General features: G+C 39.8%; 1 protein-coding gene across 2 annotated transcripts in view; it reads left to right on the top strand.

The window, feature by feature from the left end:
• Positions 1-19,834, top strand: part of PEX5L (peroxisomal biogenesis factor 5 like) — a 190,308-nt gene that overhangs the window by 102,926 nt on the left and 67,548 nt on the right. For both annotated transcript variants that reach the window (XM_069104813.1, XM_069104814.1), the window contains 2 exons: positions 1,631-1,754; positions 2,583-2,679. In XM_069104813.1, coding sequence (XP_068960914.1) covers positions 1,631-1,754; positions 2,583-2,679 — 221 coding nt within the window. The remainder of the gene's footprint in view (positions 1-1,630; positions 1,755-2,582; positions 2,680-19,834) is intronic.

Genomic DNA, 19,834 nt, shown 5'->3' on the forward strand with positions numbered 1-19,834 from the left:
TGTAGCCAGGGAGCTAGCAGCTGGAGGAGGAAATCCTGAGAATCTCAAGATGGGGATTTTTTGCCTCATAATAATGCTCTTGAAAACAAGCAGGTCACCTCCCTGATTAAAATCATGACACTAATATGATTTCTTAGTTGTAATTAAATAAGAAAGCAATGAAGACACAGTTGCATAGAAGATAGCACTGCAAATAAGCCACCAGGAGTAATAAAAATACATCTTTCAGTGGTGCTCCCCAAAGACATACACCATTCTTCTGCAAAGGGAGTTCTTAACCTAGGGTCTATGGATTCACAAGAGGCCCATGGAGAGATTTCAAGAGTCTATGAACTTAGATCTTTGTTTTCATTAACCTTGAACTGAAATTCATCATGTCCTTCCATTATGAATATAAGTAATAAACCACTGTAGTACTGGGCTTCACCAAACTGCCAAATGGGCCCATGATGCATACGTGAAAGATTAAGAACCTCTGTCAGGTTTTTCCATTTCTCTAAATGATAGACTCCTTGAGTTGGATATGACCTCTGAAGACATCTAGTTCAACCATACCCCTCCCCCAAAAGTACCCTACAACATTCCTAGCATGTGCTCATCCAACCTCTTCTCGAAAACCTCCAGCAAAGGGTACCCTTCACTCTATCTTACTGTATTTGGGGACGGGTCTAGCTTTTAGGATAATTGTCCTTATATCAAGCCTAAAACCACCATTCTGTGACTTACGTGCTTTGCTCCTAGGTGTGATTTTGGGGACCAAGAGAAAGAATCCTAATTTCTCTTCTACTGGAGGACTGCCTTCAAATGCTTGGTGGCAGCTATCATCCTGTCTCTATCCCTTTCTTTGCACTGTCTACCTATGTCGCTGGAATTTGGGAACTCAGAGCACTATATCAAAATCATAGATCATGAGTAGGCTAATGAGTATATTCTGGCTCATGGAAGGAGAGTGGATGTGGTGGAAGGATCTGTCTTGGGTTTTCTCTGCAAGGTCAAGAAAGTCATTGCAGTTTTGTAGGTCACTGCTATGCACTTGGAGTTACCTGGTCAGAAGCTTCCCAGAGCCTCAGTATATCACTGTGTTAGAAATAAGTGTAGGTAGTCAGACAATAATTTGGGAATGAATGTTCCTTAGAGGGGATGCAGTAGTTTGAAGATAATCCCTTAATGAAAGGTACTAGTATCTGTTTAGTAACTATAAAGGTCTGCTGTTAATTCTTTTTTTAAAAAACAGAGTTTAATCCTTCATTCCTATAATAGATTATTTCTTTCCTTTAAGGTTTGCCAAGCAATTATTGAAAATGACCTCATTTGACCGTTACTGTTCTGAAATCATTACTATTTAAGAACCCATTTTACAGATTAAGAAACTGACACTCAGAGAGGTTGAGTGAGTTGCCCAGCATCACAGAGCCAGTGTCCTAGGCAAGATTTGAATCCAAGCTTGATGTTCTATTCAACAATGTATGGATGTAAAGTATTTTATAAGCCTTAATACACTCTAGAAATGTTAGCTACTGTTACCATCACACTGCTGTAATTCATGCATTCGGGAGGGGAAAGAGAAAGGAGACAGTTTGTTTTTTTTTTTCTCAGTTCAATTGTTTAAGTAATCTTTTTCTCCCCGTAGATATTCAAACACAGCTGGATAAATGGGATGAAGTTAAGTTTCATGGAGACAGAAATAGCAAGGTCCATGCCATGGCAGAGAGGAAGTCAGTATCATCCAGGACTGGATCGAAAGAACTTTTATGGTAATATCAGAATTTAAGTCATTCAGTTCCACAAAAAAGTATTTGGTAAGGGCGTATCCTAGGTGAGGCAGTGGCAAACTCCTGGTCACACAATTCCAGGACATGACAAAAAAATCAAAAAAGGGATCCATCCACATACTTACTGCCATGTTCACTTGTAGGCAAATGGCTGCAAAATTGACTCAATTGGCCAGGTGTGCCCAGACAGTTCTGCCTCAGATAGCTGGTCTGTGATTGTTTAGATGTCGATCGTTTTTCTTTTTGAATTACATTCTTTGGCTATATTGGTCACTCTAACTTATATTAATTTACACATTAAGATTATTCAGAGGGTGAGTATGATGATGTATTGTTGAGGATTGAAAACCAGCAATATTTTTCAAGCTTTTCAAAGCACAAAATGTTCCTGTCTCCAGCTACTCCTATGCATCTCCTCTCAGAATGACATTTCAGTGTCGTACAGGAATAAAATAGCACTTGCGACATTGGGTGAGAAGTGTCCTAAGAAAAGCAATATTTGTTTAATAAGCCAGCAGAGCTTCCGTATGGACATTGTTAGGGCTGCTGTTTATTTTCTGCAATGATTGGACAGAACCCTGGATTGATCCAAGAGAGTGGGGCTTCATATTGCAGTCACTTAAGTACTAAACATAGCCAAGTGGACAGGATAGATAACTTATCTTCTTCATCAAAATACCACTGAGGGCTCTATTAGCCAACCAATAGCATTTAAGCCAAATTAACTAGGATTCTTGGTTGATCATCTGTAGAAGAGCTGTATTTTATGTCTCTCAAGCTACATAAATTGATTAAAGTCTTCCTTTGTAGGTCTTCGGAGAGTAGATCTCAGCCAGAATTGACTAGTGGCAAAAGTGCCCTCAATTCTGAATCAGCTCCAGATTTAGACTTAGTGCCTCCAGCACAGGTAATAAAACCCATTTTCCTTCTCTTCCAACCATGATTTTTGCTGCGCTTTTTATAATGTGTTCTTTTTAAATAGGAGGGAGTTGTTGATGAAGTCTTATCTGGATCATATTGACAAGATTTGAAATGCATCCTGTATATTGTGTTCCATTGGGTTCTCCGTCTTCTCATTCTCTCTGCCTTAAATAACTGACTTTATATTTAGCTGAACAACGTGCTAATGAAATTCACTGTGTACCTCACACTTTTTTCCCCTTGTTCCACCATTTACTGTTCCGTGATTTTGCGATACAGAATCTGTTCTACTCTAACATTTCCACTATTTATGTAACAAAACACAAGAAAGAGGAAATTGCATTTGGCGTGTTCATTCAGATTCTGACTCTGGCACAAGGTACTATAAATCAGTGTGCTCATTAACTGGCAGGCAGAAGTGGAAAGAAAGTAGGAAAGAAAAGTTGGTTCAGCATTTCAGCAGTGATTGGACCATCACTACACCTTTGATCCTAAAGGTGGCCTGAAGACAGATGATGGATCTGAGCTGGTCACTTCACCTTGCTATTCAGAATGTAAGGTCCTTGAAGGCAGCCACTATTTCCTTTTTATGTCCCCAGAGGCAAGTGCAGTGAATGTAACATAGTAGCCATTTAATAAAAGTGTTTTGGGATAGCTAGCTCGCACAGTGGATAGAAATCTGAACCTGAAGGCAGGAAGATCTGAATTCAAATCCAACCTCAGACACTTAATATCTATGAGCAAGTCACTGGGCAAGTCACTTAATGTCTTTATGCCTCGGTTAATTCAACTGTAAAATGGAGACAATAAACCATCTACCATCCAGGGCTGTTGTGAGGCTCAAATGAGATCTTGGTAAAGTACTAACATGAAGCCTAGAACATAAAATGCTTATTTTTCCCTTTCTTCCACTGTTCCTTCCTTTTTTTTTAATGCTTTTTGATTTGAATTTTTATTTGAATCGAAATCATTGTTCCATAGACCTATAGCAAGCAATACTGCGGATATAAAAATATAGAATATGTCTCTCTTTTATACCAGCAGATTATCTACCACTCTCTTGAAAGATGTTCATGATATGTATCATGTATATGCATCTCATATATATGAAACATATATTTAACTCTCTTGTAAAATATATGATACATATCTCACATATGAGATACATATGTCATGTATGAGGTTTATGTTGTTGTTCAATCATTTTCAGTCATGGCCCCATTTGGAGTTTTCTTTGCAAAGATACTGGAGTAATTTGCCATTTCCTTCTTCAGCTCATTTTACAGATGAGGAAACTGAGGCAAACAGTTAAGTGACTTGTCTAGGGTCATGCAGCTAGTAAGTATCTGAGACCAGATTTGAACTCAGGAAATAATTCTCCCTAACTCTAGGCCCTGTGCCACCTACTGCCCCATATATGAGTTATGTATCATATATTTATATGAGAGTTAAATAACTAAATATGACAATCTGTGTTATAAAAAATGACAAATAATGTTTCTCATTCTACTTTTTTTTCTCTCTGAGAAAGTTTCACAAAATCCATCAATGGCTTATTTTATGGATCTGCTCAAAGGAAAATTGTCATTTATTCCCCTAAGAAGGAATCATACTTTTGAGGTGAACACAAAGCTACATCTGTAGCCTAAAGACTGCCTCCCTTGATGAAAATGGTGTTTAAAGTATACCTATGCATTTATTCTATTTTCTCAAATGATGATAGATAGAATTGTCATAGGCCCAATTCTTAAATCATTGAGAGTATTTCTCCCCACCCTCCACCTGCTGTATTCTATCGGTGCTCTACAACCCATTTCAAATGTTTCTTCCTCTGGGAAACCTTTGATATTATCTAGTTCCTGTAAGTTTGAACATGGTCTGGGCCTGTGATTTCTTTGGTGAAGGGAATCTCCAGGTCAATTCCCACTCAGCAACTTACAGTCTTAGAAAATTGCTTAGAACACATAGAGTTTAAGTGAATTGGAGTCACTGTATGCCAAAGGTGAGCCTTGAACTGAAGTACTCTTGGCTGTAAGGCCAGCTCTTTACCCACTATGGCACACTGCCTCTAAGATGTTAGAAAGTGTTCTCAATTTGGAAGCAAACCTGTTGGGTTTCAATAGTTCACTTGTAAGTCAGTTGTTTTGGATTCATAGAAGAATTGTTTCTTGAATGATGATGCTTAAGTAAAAGAACTTTTTTTAAGCAATTGGGGTTAAGTAACTTGCCCAAGGTTACATGGCCAGTTTTTTTGCATGTGTGGATGTTAAGTATCTAAGGCCGGAACTGATCCCGGGTCCTCCCGACTCCGGGGCCAGCACTCTTACTCACTGAGCCACCTAGCTGCCCTGGAAAAGAACTTTTAACTAGAGAAAGATATGGAGGTAGATGGAAAGTTTTGTGGAAATTCCAAAGGGGATTAAGGATCTGTCAAGGGTTTTATATTTTGATGGTTATTTATTTTGTCTCATTTCACTCAAAAACTTATTGCTCTCCACGTCTTTGATAAAAATGACTCATTGACCTCTGCCTTATGTGAATCAGACACAATTCAAGTTCCTTTTTTGGTTTACAAATGAAATGGAAAGGATGGAAGATTTTCCTAGTCAAAAGGGGGGGTAAAGAAAACGTGCCTGTCCAAGAAAGAGATTGAGTGAGATCAAGTCAACAGAACTAGGAGCCAGTCAAAGATCAGAGTGAGTCACCAAGGATCTGTGTCTGGGGAAAGATGATCAGACAAAAACCCCAGCTTGGCGTGGCACACCTAAGGATTACAAGGTGCACCTTGCCCCATATATGGATCTGGTTTTCACCAGGACAAGAAGCAGAAAACCATTTTGACATCTCCTTGAATATGCTTGGTGCAATTCATTGAAATAAAATGCTCAGGAAGAACCACAAGTTCAATAAATCTTTGGCAGTCTTTTATTAAGCACCTACTATGTGCTGAGCACTCTGCTAAGTGCTAGAGATACAAAAACAGTTACTCCCTTTAAGGAGGTTACATTCTAACAGGGAAGCCAATGTGTGCATATTTAGAAAACAGAAACAAAGTAACCTTGGGGGAGGGGGAGGGGAAAGGGTCAATGGAAAGCAATATCAGCTTGGGCTGTGGAACCAAAAAGGATTCCTGCAGAAGGTAATGGTTGAGCTAAAAAGAAGCCTGGGATTCTAAGGGACAGAAGTGAGGAGGAAGAGCATTGTATGCCTAGGAGACGAGTGCAAAGGAATTTATTTGTATGTGATTTTTATAGTCTATAATCTCTGTTTTCAGTGAGATTCCCAGAATTTCATTGTCACTGTCCTAAAACATGCTATTTCTTAGTCTTCTATCCTATTATGATTCTTTTCATATTCACCTCCTCTCATTAATTCAGATCCCTTACACTGGGACTATATAATAATGAAAAAGAAAATTTTTTGGTCCAGCCCGGAGATTTCATCTGAGTAGGAAACTCCCAGAAAAAAAAGCAACCATTCCTCAAATAAGCAACTCTTCTGAAACATAAGAATCTTAGAGCATTGCCTGAAAACCTTAAGTTTAAGTGACTTGCCCAAGGTCACACAGTCAGTATAAGTCAGAGGCAGGATTTAAACCTATATGGCAAGTCCCATACTATAAGTGTAGACCCTAAAATATTATTAGTGACAAACAAACTGGGCTGGGATTGGAGTGCCATTCCAGACAAGTCTGTCACCCACAATCTCTCAGAGTATTAAGTCACAAAAACTTAAGGACAGCATTGTTATAGATGTCACCATGCTAAGCCCTCATCACTTCCAAACTAGGTGAAGCAAAGCTCTGGACATATAGACACTTAGAAGAAATCAAAATGGTGGAAAAAGGAAAACCCATCATGGTTATAGTGCCATTACAAAGCACTGGACTTCCTTTGTCCCATTTGATTCAACAACTTGAGAGGCAGATGCTATTATTAGCCTCATTTTACAGATGAAGGAATGGAGGTTAAGAGGTTTAAGTGATTTTTCTCAAGGTCATGCAGCTAATAAACATTGACGGTAACAATTTAAGTTTAGACTTCCTGGCTTGAAGCCCATCTCTCTATTTGTCCTCCCATGTAATTTTCTTCAGTTCACTCAAAGAGTAAGTGAATCATAAAACTAAGATTCCAATCCATCTCCTTTAACTCCATATCATAGATAAAACAAGGTAACATAAACTGCTTTGCATCCTTAAAGTGTTATTAAAAAATGCTAGCCATTGGGGCAGCTAGGTGGTGCAGTGAATAGAGCACTGGCCCTGGAGTCAGGAGGACTTGAGTTCAAATCCAGCCTCAGACACTTAACACAAAAACTAGCCATGTGATCTTGGGCAAGTCACTTAACTCCAGTTGCCCTACCTTCCCCCCTCCAAAAAGCAAAAAGAAAAATCTAAATAGCAATTATTACTATAGGCTTGTCAGTTTAGAGCTGGAAGGGACATCAGAAGCCAATCCTAGTCAACTATTTCAGTTCACAACTGAGAAAGCCAAGGTCCACAAATGGATTAACTTGACCAAGGTCATAGAGTGATAGATTTAGGGTTGTAAGGGGCCTCAAAGACCATCTGCTTCAACCCTTTGATTTTACAGATGAGGAAACTGAGGCACAGAGAAGATAAGTGGTTTGCCCAAAGCCAAAGAATTAGCAACTGGTAGAAACAGGATTTAACCTCAGATCAGCTGACCCCCAAGCAAGCCCTCTTTCTCCATACCACCTTTTCTCTTCTCACTAAACCACACTGCTAGGGACCCAGGAAGATAGGAAAATGGCAAGAGATGTTACAAGTATTTAGAAATCTGTGTTGCATTATTAGGTAGTCAATCAATAAGCATTTACTACATGCCAGGCACTATGCTAAACACTGGGTATACAAAGAATGGAAAAAACACTGGCCTTGCCCTCAAGGAGCTTACATTCTACCAATGACCCTACCCCAGACTCCCCAATAGTAAAATCCTAGGTTGCTGTTCCAAGCCCTTCTCTGGAACCATGAATATAGATCCTTTATTTAAGATTCCAAGGCATGTAATTTTTTATGCATAATGAATGTACCATGAAAAACATCTTTTCTTCCCATGTGCTCTTTCTAAATATATCCTCCTTTGAAATGACAACTTTTCCTAAAGCCAAATCGAGATGTTTCTTCATAGGTACCTTGGAGATTTGCACTCTGCAGAAGTAGGTGTTGCCATTACATAAACCTGGATCCTTGGGACAATTTAATGCAGCAACAAAATGTTTGTTTGAACAGCAGAGGAGGCTTGGTGGGAGGCAGGACATTATCTATCTCCTTGTGGGGGAGGAGGATTAGCTGGGGTCATCAGTTACCATAGAAACACAACATTCCCTTTACTGATACATCACTGATTCTTCTGCTGGCTGCCTCAATACTTGCTTACCCCATCTCCATTCTACCTGGTACAGGTATTCCTCTGGTTACACAGGGCATATTTCTGCAAGCTGGAATGCATACTAAAGACATAAGGAAACCCTTCACTGCTTAAGCGATTCCCATAGTGAACATAGAGTAGCTACATGGCACAGTGAATAGAGCACAGGACCCAGAGTCAGGAAGACTCAACTTTGTGAGTTCAAAGCTGACCTCAGACACTTTCCAAGGCTCGTGATCCTAGGCAGGCCACTTGACTCCATTTGCCTTAGGTCCTCATCTGCAAAACGAGCAGAAGGAAATGACAAATCACTCCAGTATCTCTACCAAGAAAACCCAAATAGGGTCACAAAGATTCATATATGACTGAAATGACTGAACAATGACAATAGCAAAGTAGTTGCTATAAAACCCCAAAATGGGTCATGAAGAGTCAGATATGACTGAAAAACAAAAATAGCAAACATATGCTCATGGAGGGCAGAGCCTGTTTCATTTTTGTCTCTGTAAGTCAAGCACAGTGTTTGGCACCTGATAAATATTTGTGGGATGGATGAATGAATTAAATTCTGTGCTGAAAATCACTTCAGAGGCCACCATTCCCCACAAGTGGTCATCCAAGCCTCCATTAGGAGAGAATCCAAGGCAATCCATTCTAACATGGGAAAGAGGAAAAGATAGACAGAGAGACAGAGATACACAGAGAGACAGAGTGAGGGAACGAGAGAGAGGATAGTTAAAGGGATAGTAGATATGGACATGAAAAGGGAAAACAAAAGAGAGCAAGCTGTAGATTTGGCATTCATTAAGTATGTACTATGTCCTAGACACTGTGCTAAGCTCTGGGGATGAAATAAAGAAATCAAGACACTTCCTCCTCTGAAGGAGCTTCCATTCTAATGAGGACAACACAACATATAAAGGGGAGCTGAAAGGGAGGGAGAACAGTATTCAAGTGGGGTGGGGAGAAGCAAGGCAACTGCTGAGGAGGTAGAGGAGATATTGGGAAGCAGTACAGAGGCTTGGGCCCTGGCAATACACTTTCACAGCATTAGGAGTCTTTTGAAGTCAGCATTCACTTCCCAATCTAAATTTTGTTTGTTGTTATTGTTGCTGTTTTGTTTATATATTTATCAAATCTTCTCAAGACAAGGAAATGTAATCCATGGCTCAAGATCCAAGTCCAAGCTGACCCAGAATATAGTAATGATTCAGTAAAGTTCCAGGGCCCTCTCTGGGCATCAGTCCTCAGAAATATCTGAAATTTCTGTTCTTGTCTTGCTAAGGATCCTGCTCCTATGCAACTTCCTTCAAGCAGCATGGCTCACAAATATTTCACAAGGAACAAGTCTATTTAATATAGGAATAAAAGGGGGGACAAAAGGCAGACATTGTCTTCTTCAGCTCACCCTAAGCTTTCAGTAGTATTCCTCCTAATTCAGAGTCCCATCTTCATCCCAGTTGGGAAAGATTTCAGAAGGACTCAGGTTGATGCATAACTCTTCTCTTTGTTTCTCTTGAGCCTGCTCACCATTCTCCTTCTTTTTTTGGGGGGCGAGGGGGCACTGCCCCTTTCCTGGACTCTCTGATCCTCTCTCAGGCCATAGTGTCCATAAGCTCTGGGCCAGATCTCCCTTCAGGATCTCACAGCAGACTGGGTGCCACCATATTAGCTATTCATAGGAACAAGATGGTACAGGATGGTGAGTTTCTCCTTTCTCCCAGGGTTCAGGCACCAGCTCTAAAGAAGAGCCATAGGGGACCCTCAGATAGTCCCACTGCAATTGTGATTTGAACTCATCATAAGATTTTTGGATTAAAAATCCAACATATACTTTAAATGTGTTCAGAGTACAGTTTCATCATTTTCTACATTGAGAGCACATAACAGAATCCTTCTAATAGCTTTTAGAGTTATGGATTTAAAATAAGAAAAGGTTTTAGGGATTATTTAGTCCAATCCTCATATTTTGCAGTTGGAGAAATGGTGACCTAAGAGATTTTTCCATCTTTATGTACGTAACAAACAGCTGATCCAAGATTATTACCTCACAGAATTTGAGAATAGAAAGGAATCTCAATGACCATCTTTTTCAACCCATACATGAAAAGGATCCCTACTAAAACATGCCCAGCAAATGATCATCCGGGCAGAGGCTGGATGGAGGAGAAAGCTGTCACCTCTCAAGGCAGCCCATTCCATTTTGGACAAGTATTGTTGTCATTTAAATCTAACAAATGTAAGAGTGAGTCAGGCAGAAATGGGTTCTGGCTCCTTCTCTGATGTAATTGATTGTGTGACCCTGGACAAGTCACTTACCTGCTGAGATCTCCAATCAACACTTTAAGACTATAAGCTGCATCAGAAGAGGGACTTTCATCATTAGAGAGTACCCTATTCCAATGAAATCATAATTTCAGCCCCTATTCTTATATTTAGTCGTAAATATGTCAATGTGTTAAAGTAAAAAGATTGGAGGTGTAAAAATGTTTAAAGACAGGAACTCCAAAAGGCATAACATAGTTTTAAGTTTAATCTATGTTATTGACATTTTCACCTTCACTTTCTTAAATATAGATGATCAGCGAAACAATAAATCGAGTTCTGATTTTTAGTTCTTGCCCTTTTCTGAGGCGTAAATGCTTCCACCAAAAATCTCACAATTGGTACTCCTCTGTCAGTTTGAGTTGGCTCTAGCACACGCATTGAAAAAGATCCTCAGGTTTGAGTCAAAGACACAAATTCAATTATGTGACCCTGGACGAGTCATTTAATGTATTTGTCTCATTTATTCATCCGTACAACGGGGGCTATAATATGTAGAATTGTGAAGAAAACATTTTTTAAGTCTTAAAACACTATAGAAGCAGGAGTTGTGATTATCGAGAGTAAGAGAATTTGAAAATAATGTGGAACATTATTATTCAGTCTTTTCAGTCATGTCCAATTCTTTGTGACCCATTTCCATCTCCAGCTCACTTTACAGATGAGGAAACTGAGCCAAACAGGGTTCAGTGACTTGCCCAGGGTCACATAGCTAGTGAGTGTCTGAAGTTGGATTTGAATTCATGAAGATGAGTCTTCCTGATGCCAAATCCTAGTGCCCTGCATGTAAAATATCAGCTATGTAAAATGGCCATCTCTTTGTGATGATGAAATACGTCAGGCAGTTTATGGAATTTCTATGTGGAAATAAAGAGGAGATGGGAATTAAAGATATAAAATTAGTGCTTTGGGTGAGCGGCCAAATTTATACTGAGTTATTTCATTTCCTGTCTTGGGGGCTGGGAGTACCAGTTACCAGACAGACTTGTGCCCATGGGAGTGTGAATACACATGGGAGCAAACCTCTTCTTTGGTCTCTTATTTCTCCAGTTGAGATCCCAGCTACTGATTTCACCACCTTTTCTCTAGCAATTCTATATTTTAACATAATCATATTTCCATCAGGTTGGCAGTAATCAAGATTCAGAACAAATTAAGCCATTAAGAAATAAATGCAGTCTTTTTTTCCAAACAAATGAGTGACATGGAAAGAGGGAGGAGAATGTGCTCATCCTTTTAATGAACTTCTTTTTAATTCCAGAAGCTTTGTGACCTCTTTATTTGTAACAGAAGACTTTTTTTAGGTAAACTATTATTACTAATTCCCACCATCTTTGTTTTGAGGATTATTATGGTTGCCAACTTCGGCATCAAAAGGGATGTTTCCATCCATATAGTCAGTGGAGTCATGAATTAGTATAGCTATTTTGGAAAGCAGTTTGATTTGTGCAAATAAAGTGATGAAAAAGTCTGATACCCCTTGACCCAGAGAGTCCACTGCCAAGCATGTACATACCCCAAGAAGGTCATTGATAAAAAATAAAGTCCCCACATACAGCAGCATTTATAGCAGCACTTTGTGTATTCATAATGAACTGAAGGCAAAGCAGATGCCCATCACTTGGGGAATGGTAAGCAATCGTGGCACATGAATGCAATGGAATATTGCTGTGCTATAAGAATATGACAAATACAAAGAAGGAAAGATCTACATGAAATGATGCAGAGTGAAGCTAGCAAAGCCAGGAGAACAGTACACATAATGGCTACAACATTGTTAATAGAACAACAACCATGAAACAATCCAAAATGAATGTTGTGAAATGACAAAACTTGGCCCCCAAAAGACATATGAAAAGACCCCTCCCTCCACTCCTCTTTTTTGCTGGATCTTCATCCATGTCTTGCCTAGTACCTGTGGTTTTCCCCCATGCCTCTATCTGGGGTCCTCTTCTCTTTCCTTTCTATACTCTCTCCTTTGTGACTTTATCAGCTTTCTTGGGTTCAGTGATCCTCTCTGTACAAATGATTGCCACATCCATGTATATGGCTTTAGCATCAGTTCACATCACCAGCTTCCTACTGGACATTTTGAACTAGATGTCCTATAAGTGTCTCAGATTCAACCTGTCTGAAACAGAAGCCATTATATTTCCTCTTCCCCTCTAATTCTCTTTTCTTCTGAATTTATCACTATTGAAAGTACCATTATCCTTCCAGTCATTTAGTTTCAAAATCTGTGCCATCCCTGACTTCTGTCTCACCCCCTATGTCTGATCAGTTGTCAAATCTTGTCACTTCTTCCTCTACAACACCACTCACCACTCATGCATCTACCACACTAGGTTAGACTGTTATCCCCTCTTGCCTAGACTATTGCAATGGCTTTCTAATTGTTCTCCCTTGAGACAGCCAGGTGGCACAGTAGTTAGAACCCTAGGCCTAGTGTCAGGAAGCCCTGAGTTCAAATCCAGCCAAAGAAACTTACTAGTTGTTTGACTCTGGGCAAGTCACTTCTGTTTGTTTCAGTTTCTTCATCTGTAAAATGAGGGTGATAATAGCACCCACCTCCAGAATTGCTGTGAGGATCAAAATCGTAAAGTACTTAGCATGGTGCCTGGGATATAGGAGATGCTATGTATTATTGCACCAATCCACCCCCACTCAGCAACCAAAGGTGCCCATGTCACCCCCTTAAAGCAATAAATCTCAATGGCTCCCTCTTACCCACAGGATGAAATAAAAAACACTTTGGCATTGAAAACTTCACTGTCTGACCCCTTCTTTCCTTTTCAGTCTTCTGACATTTTACTTTACTTCACACACTATGATCCAGCCATATTGGTCAGCTTGCTGTTCCTTGAACACGACACCCCATCCATCTCCTGTCTCTGTTTCTCTGTCCTGGCCTACTCTGTGCCTGGAAGCTCCCCCCTCACTCCCAATCTCTGACTCTTAGCATCACTAGCTTTCTTCAGACTAAGTTCAAGCACAGTTTCCTATAAGAGGCCTTTCCTTCATACCACTGCCCCCTTCCCAGTTGCTAGTGTTATCCCCTCTAAAGTTTCCTTCCATCTACTCTGTATTTATCTTGTATGTAGCTTATATTTACATACATGCTTTCTCTCCCATTATAATATAAGCTCCTCGGGGGCAGATTCTGTTTTGTTTCGCTTTCTGCTATTTCGTTTTTGCTATTTCTTTTTTTTTAATTTGTTTTATTTTCAATTCATGGAACAAAACAAGCATTTCCATCAACACCACAATAAAAAAAGATGACTGCTCATGAAACTGCAAATTTACCATGTACAACTTGCTATTCCCTACAAATATACAACAAAGTTATCATGTAAATTTCTTTTTTCCTTTTTTCCCCTCCCCACCCTAGAGACAACTACCATTAGACAAAAATAGATATAGATATACGTAAAATTATTCTTCTATGTGTATTTCTATTTATCTATTCTAGATGCATATAGCGTCTTTCTTCATATGACTTTTATTTTTAACTTGTGTATTTATAAAAGTCAAAATAACTTATTTGCTCAAAGCTGTTCTTAAAACAATATTCTCTTGGTTCTGCTCACTTCACTCTTCATCATTTTGGACAAATCTTTCCATGATTTTCTAAGGCCATTGAGCTCATCATTTCTTATAGCACAGTAGTGCTTGGTACAGTAGTTGGCAATAGTAAGCACTTAATAAATGCTTGCTGATTGACTGATTGACTAATTGCTAAGACCTAGTTGTTTCTGTCTGCTAGTGAAGTATGGATGCTCTCAGTATTCTTGAAGTTTCATCATCCTGACATAATATCTCGATCATAATTATGGCCCTGCAATCAGCATGTTGTCTAGATATAAGAGCACCTGAACCTTATGAAATACCTACATAAGAAAGTCATTCTAAAGGTGACACAGTTTTAAAGGTTCTTAGGGATATCTTCAAGACATGGCAAAGAATGAAAGATTGCAAAACTATGGAAAAAAATCAAAATCTGTTCTATTGCCCAATGTGAAAGAGAAGACAGTAGCTACTACTAATCCATGTGTCTGCTTTCTTTCTATCTAACCTTTATGGAAATTATTATGAATGGATTAAGGGGATTCCTGGTGAAAATATAAGACAGGTTCAGGCAGGCCACACCAGGTAATTTTCCACAACAGGACACATCTTGACTGTCACACAATTGACTGGAAGGTGTTGAGAACACAGAAGCCCACTGTGGTTATTGTTTTGTGATTCTCAAAAACATTCTTCTCAATCGAGTGAGAGCTAACCTTGAAATCTACTCCAACAAGGTCTCTTCTGTGAATTCGATAAGACCTCATAAGAGCCCTTGATGGGTGCTACCAAAGAGGCAATTTTATTCAACAATCCTGAGAATGAATATCTAGAAATTCATAAAACAGGACCATGCTCCCCACTGGTGTTCCCCAGTGTCAAGGAGGATGTCTTTCTTATGCAAAGTTCAGCCAGAAGGGGAATTCCCAATAGCTGCTCATGGTCTCCAGAGAATCCTTTTGGCAGATGGTATTGTCCTGCTTTCATCAAGCTCCTCAGCTCCTCAGGGCCTCTTCACTGTGATCCAAACCAGATCAAATTTGGGAGATTGTATAATACTTTCAATGATTCTCAACTGTTCCCAGTCATAAATGCCTGTCTTAGGACCAATATTTTCCCAAGGATACCTTATAGTTGTGAATCATGGCAGGATTCACCAAAAGGCAAAGTTTTCTTGACAATCCTTTGGGCACAAGTCCTTTCTGTCCTCTCTGTTCTGTACAAAAAAAAAATTGTTCTATATTCCCTTCCATTAGCTTGATGCTCGCAAGGGAACTGAATGCCCCCAGAGGAGAGCTAGAAATAAGGCCAAGCTGGATATTAGCATGGCATGAGTACTGGGTAGGGACAATAGAAAGCATGTTAATAATGGAGAAACTACAAGACTAAAGGCAGCATGAAGCAGGGGAAAGAGTGCTGGCCTTGAAATCAGGGAAATGGGAGTTTAATTTCTACATCAGATACTTTGTAGCCATGGGATTGTGGGCAGCTCACTTACTCTGTCTCAGTTCTCTAACCTATAAAACAAGGTTTGACACAATAGCTTCTAAGGTCCTTTCCAGATCTGACTCTATTATCCAATAATCCTAAAACCCCAGCTAGTTGTTCTCAATCAACTCTCAGCTAATAAAATTAGTAGCAATAACAAAAATAATAATAGCTGATGTTTATATAACACTTTAAAGTTTGTAAAGTCCTCTGTATACGGTCGGGAATGAGGGTGGATCTACTTTCATCAATGTTAGCATTCTTCTAGAAATAAGATACAAATAAATGTAGGATTTTTTTTCTCCTTAGGATAAAATTGAATTTTAAAAATAGAACTAAGGAGCACATAATTCATTTCTAAATTCTCTACTTTAAATAGTCTTTCACTTTCAAACTCCTTTAACATCACAGAATCCCAGAGTTCGAAAGAACTTTCTCCTAGTGCTGATTATTCAATGTTGTTAACATCCAGGAGGAGGGAGGGAAATTCTGCCCTTGTTTCTTTGGAGAATTTTAATACCCTCACATTCAATTAGCATAATCCAATCAAGGAAATTCTGTTTACCTTTTACCAAGGAGTATCTATCAGTCGGCTGACTTTAGGTCCCATGTCCCACACAAAGATTTTAAAATGCTGGATTTGACATTAGAAGAACTGAGGAACCAATCCCTGCTCTGCACTATCCCACCTGTGTGACCTTGAACAAGTCAGTATCCCCTCCTTGAATCTCAATTTCTTTATCTGCAAAATAAGGGGATAAATGATCTCTAAAGTTCTTTTCAGCTCTTTATTCTGTGTAAAGAATTGTGACATATGAAGATCTGTGTGTATACTTATATCTGTGTGGGTGTATTTATTCATTTATTAATTTGTTTGTTTGTTTGTTTGTTTATATATACTCATCTATGCTGGCAGTTACAATTGCCAGGACCAAAACTTACAATTAGAACAGTTGTTTTTTTTTTTCTTCTGTTTTCCCTGCAACATATCTAGGTATGCAAGTCAAGGCATAGCCTAAATTGGAATTTCTAGACTCAGCAAAAATAACCCAAACATTCCATTACCTCTATGGCTGTTTCCAGTTTCACAGACACTTTCTGCCTCTGCTGTAATTAAGCTTTTTTTCAAAGAGCATTTTGGTTAAGAGTAGAATAGTTTTCTTTTCCCCATGTGTTCTAATCCCCATTCCCTTCTCACTCCTGAACCAGCATTTCTGCACTCACACTGCTGAGTTGCTGAAAGGTTTCAGAAGCCTTTCTTTGAGTGCTGAGGCCAGCTTGAAATTGCCTGCATTTGCATTTAGTATTCAGCTACACAATTAATATTATTTTCTATATTTTGACCAAAAGAAGAATTCATGGGATCATAGTTTCAGAGTTGGAAGTGACCTTAGAGGTCATCTAGTCTGACTTCCTCATTCTACAGATGAGGAAACTGAGGCTGACAGAAGCAGTAAAATGACTTGTCCCAGAGTTACATACCTAATAAATATCTGAGGCAAGATTTGAATCCAGGTGTTCTCAATTCTAAGTCTGGGCTTCCTGTTTTTTAACATAAAATATTAGCTAGATGCTTCCTACTTCACAGAATCACAGAACTCTACAGCAGGCTTGAAGCTCAGAGGCTAACCCATAAACTCATCCAACCCATGTACTCTGTCTCCCCTGTAACCCCCTTGAGGCCAGGGACTGTTTTTCATTTCTCTTTGCCAGACTAAGCACTGGAGATCGTAACTGACAAAGGATCTACTCTCCAACATCAATTGATCTGTCCAATTAAATCAATCAATTAAATGCCAGGTACCAGAACACAATGACAAGAGTCAAACAGTCCCTGCCTTCAAGAAGGTTACATTCTTTGGAGGAAACAACACATACATAAGCAGATATGACTATTATAAATACAAGGCAAGTATTTGGGGGCAAAGACAGCAGCAACAGGAAGCGTGGGATCAACAAACACACTCCTCGAAAGTATGCCTAAGGACTTTGTACTGCTCGAAGTAATACATACCTCTTAAATAAGAATTCTGCAGTCAGAGTAAGATTCTAGTCACATATACAGGTTCAAGTCAAAAGGAAAACATAAATTGCAGCCCCAACATCCTGGGAGGCCTCTTCTTCTTGCTAAACAGTGACCTTTCCCTCCTGCAATCTATAATCCAGACTGGTCTTGAAACATTGATGACCTGAGAGCCAGACACAGTAATGGAGCCTTGTTAGGCGTGCACCTGGCGAAAGGCTGATCATCTTTCATCAGTGAAAAGGTGCACTAGAACAGAAATGTTAGTACATGACCTGGCCTTTTATTGTACTAAGGCAGCCTTTAGAAAATGCTCCAGGACAACCTGCCAGGACCAGTCACTGCTTCAGAAGGACTGATTACCTGGGAAAGGGATCCTGTCTGACACATCATTTTTGTTGTTTGGTCTTTTTAAGTCATGTCTGACTCTTCATGACCCCACTTAGGGTTTTCTTGGCAAAGATACTAAAGTGGTTTGCCATTTACTTCTCCAGATCCTCTTACAGATGAGGAAACTGAGGTAAACAGGGTTAAGTGACTTGCTGTAATGTAATATCAAGCAAAGGCAACTTCCCAGGTTCAAAATACCAGCATAGGTGCTCTCTATTTTATTCAGTAACAAACCCAGAACAGAGAAGATCAAAACATGACATCATTCAAAATACAGCATTTACTAAGTGTGATTAAATAATCTCCAAGGCCTACCCCACCCCAGGACTTTCCAATCATTCAATCAATTACAAAGTCTCTGTTCCAAATACTTCTCCACCCCTAGGCTATACCTTAATTAAGTCCACCACAAAGCCCCTCTTCTCAAATGGAGATTAGTTTCCAAACATAAGTAAAATACATTCATTTGCTCAACCATAGAACACAAAAAGGTCAAAAGTTCCCCACCCCTGGATCACAATTGAATCTACCCCAGAGTTACATCAAGTTTAAACACAGCACTTAATACCCAAATGGAGGTCTTTTCTTCATCTTGACACGAGGCAAGTTCTCAGCAATCTTAGTTCCTGGAGAGACAAGGCTTAGCAAGGCCATAAGATACATTGCCAGTCCCTTCATGAATTTATCCTCTGTCTGTAGAACAGCCCTAGAACCCCTGAACACATTAGCAATGCCCTCTCCCAGGATTTCTGTAAACATACAACAAGAAAATCCTTCTTCAGGGCTTCTGAACCAACAGAAAGGCTCCCAGACCCCTGCAACAACAGTACTGTCCCTCACCAGTGGACAGTATTCATTCTGTCTGCAGGCCAGTCTCCAGACCCCTGCAACAACAGTACTGTCCCTCATCAGTGGACAGTATTCACTCTCTGTCTGCAGGACAGTCTCAGGCCTTCTTAACCAAATGCCAGGTTCCAGGACTTCTTCAACAGGACAGTCTTTCACCAGTGGACAAATCTGGCAAAATAACATCAAAACAGACAGACAAAGTACCAGCAAAACAGCCATGTCTCCTCAGTCCTTGGCAGCTCAGGGGGCAGGTCTCAAAAGTCCAGGGCAATTCAAAGCAGCCACCAGCAATCCTCTTAGTCTCTCTCTCTCCACGAGGTGCTGCTACCAAAAAAGATCTTCCGCCTCTCTCCAGTGTCTCTCCAAATCTACGTCACCAGCTCCTCCCACTTCAGGACTTTCTTTTCACATCAACAAGCCCATCCCACAGGTGGGATTAACAAACTCTGGGTTTTAATACAATCAATTTGAAAACCAAGCCAATACAGGGGAATCTTTAATTGCCATTACTATCACACTTGCCCAGGGTCACATAGGTAGTAAGTATCTGAGGACAGATTTGAACTCACAAAGACAAGTCTTCCTAACTCCAGGACAGGTGGCTCTATCCAATGCACCACCTAGCTACCATAGCTGACACATCATAAGAATCTAGATTTGCACCTGGAAGGTATCATTAAAGTCAACTGATCTAACTCCCTCTCCATTTTACAGCTGTGAAAACTGACGCATCAAGGGGGTTCATGCTTTGCTTAAGGTCACATCGGAAGTAAATGGAAGAGCTAGGATTTGAACCTAGGTCTTCTGACTCTTAAGTTCAGCTGTCTTTCCCTTGCACCCTCTATCATCAAAGAGATAGACCATTATCTAATCAACAAGCATTTTTTAAAGTTCCTTTTATGTGTCAGGCACTGTGTTGGGGATACAAAGAAAGTTAAAAGACATCCCTGCTCTTAGGATACATTGATCAATAGATGAAAGAGGAAAAGAAGGAAGGAAGGAAGGAAGGAAGGAAGGAAGGAAGGAAGGAAGGAAGGAAGGAAGCGAGGAAGGGAGGGAGGGAGGAAGGGAGGGAGGAAGGAAGGAAGGAAGGAAGGAAGGAAGGAAGG

This window comes from Petaurus breviceps, unplaced genomic scaffold (genome assembly GCF_028583685.1).
Source record: "Petaurus breviceps papuanus isolate PSGF00001 unplaced genomic scaffold, PetGlider_PUasm1.0 688, whole genome shotgun sequence".
NCBI classification, from domain to species: domain Eukaryota; kingdom Metazoa; phylum Chordata; class Mammalia; order Diprotodontia; family Petauridae; genus Petaurus; species Petaurus breviceps.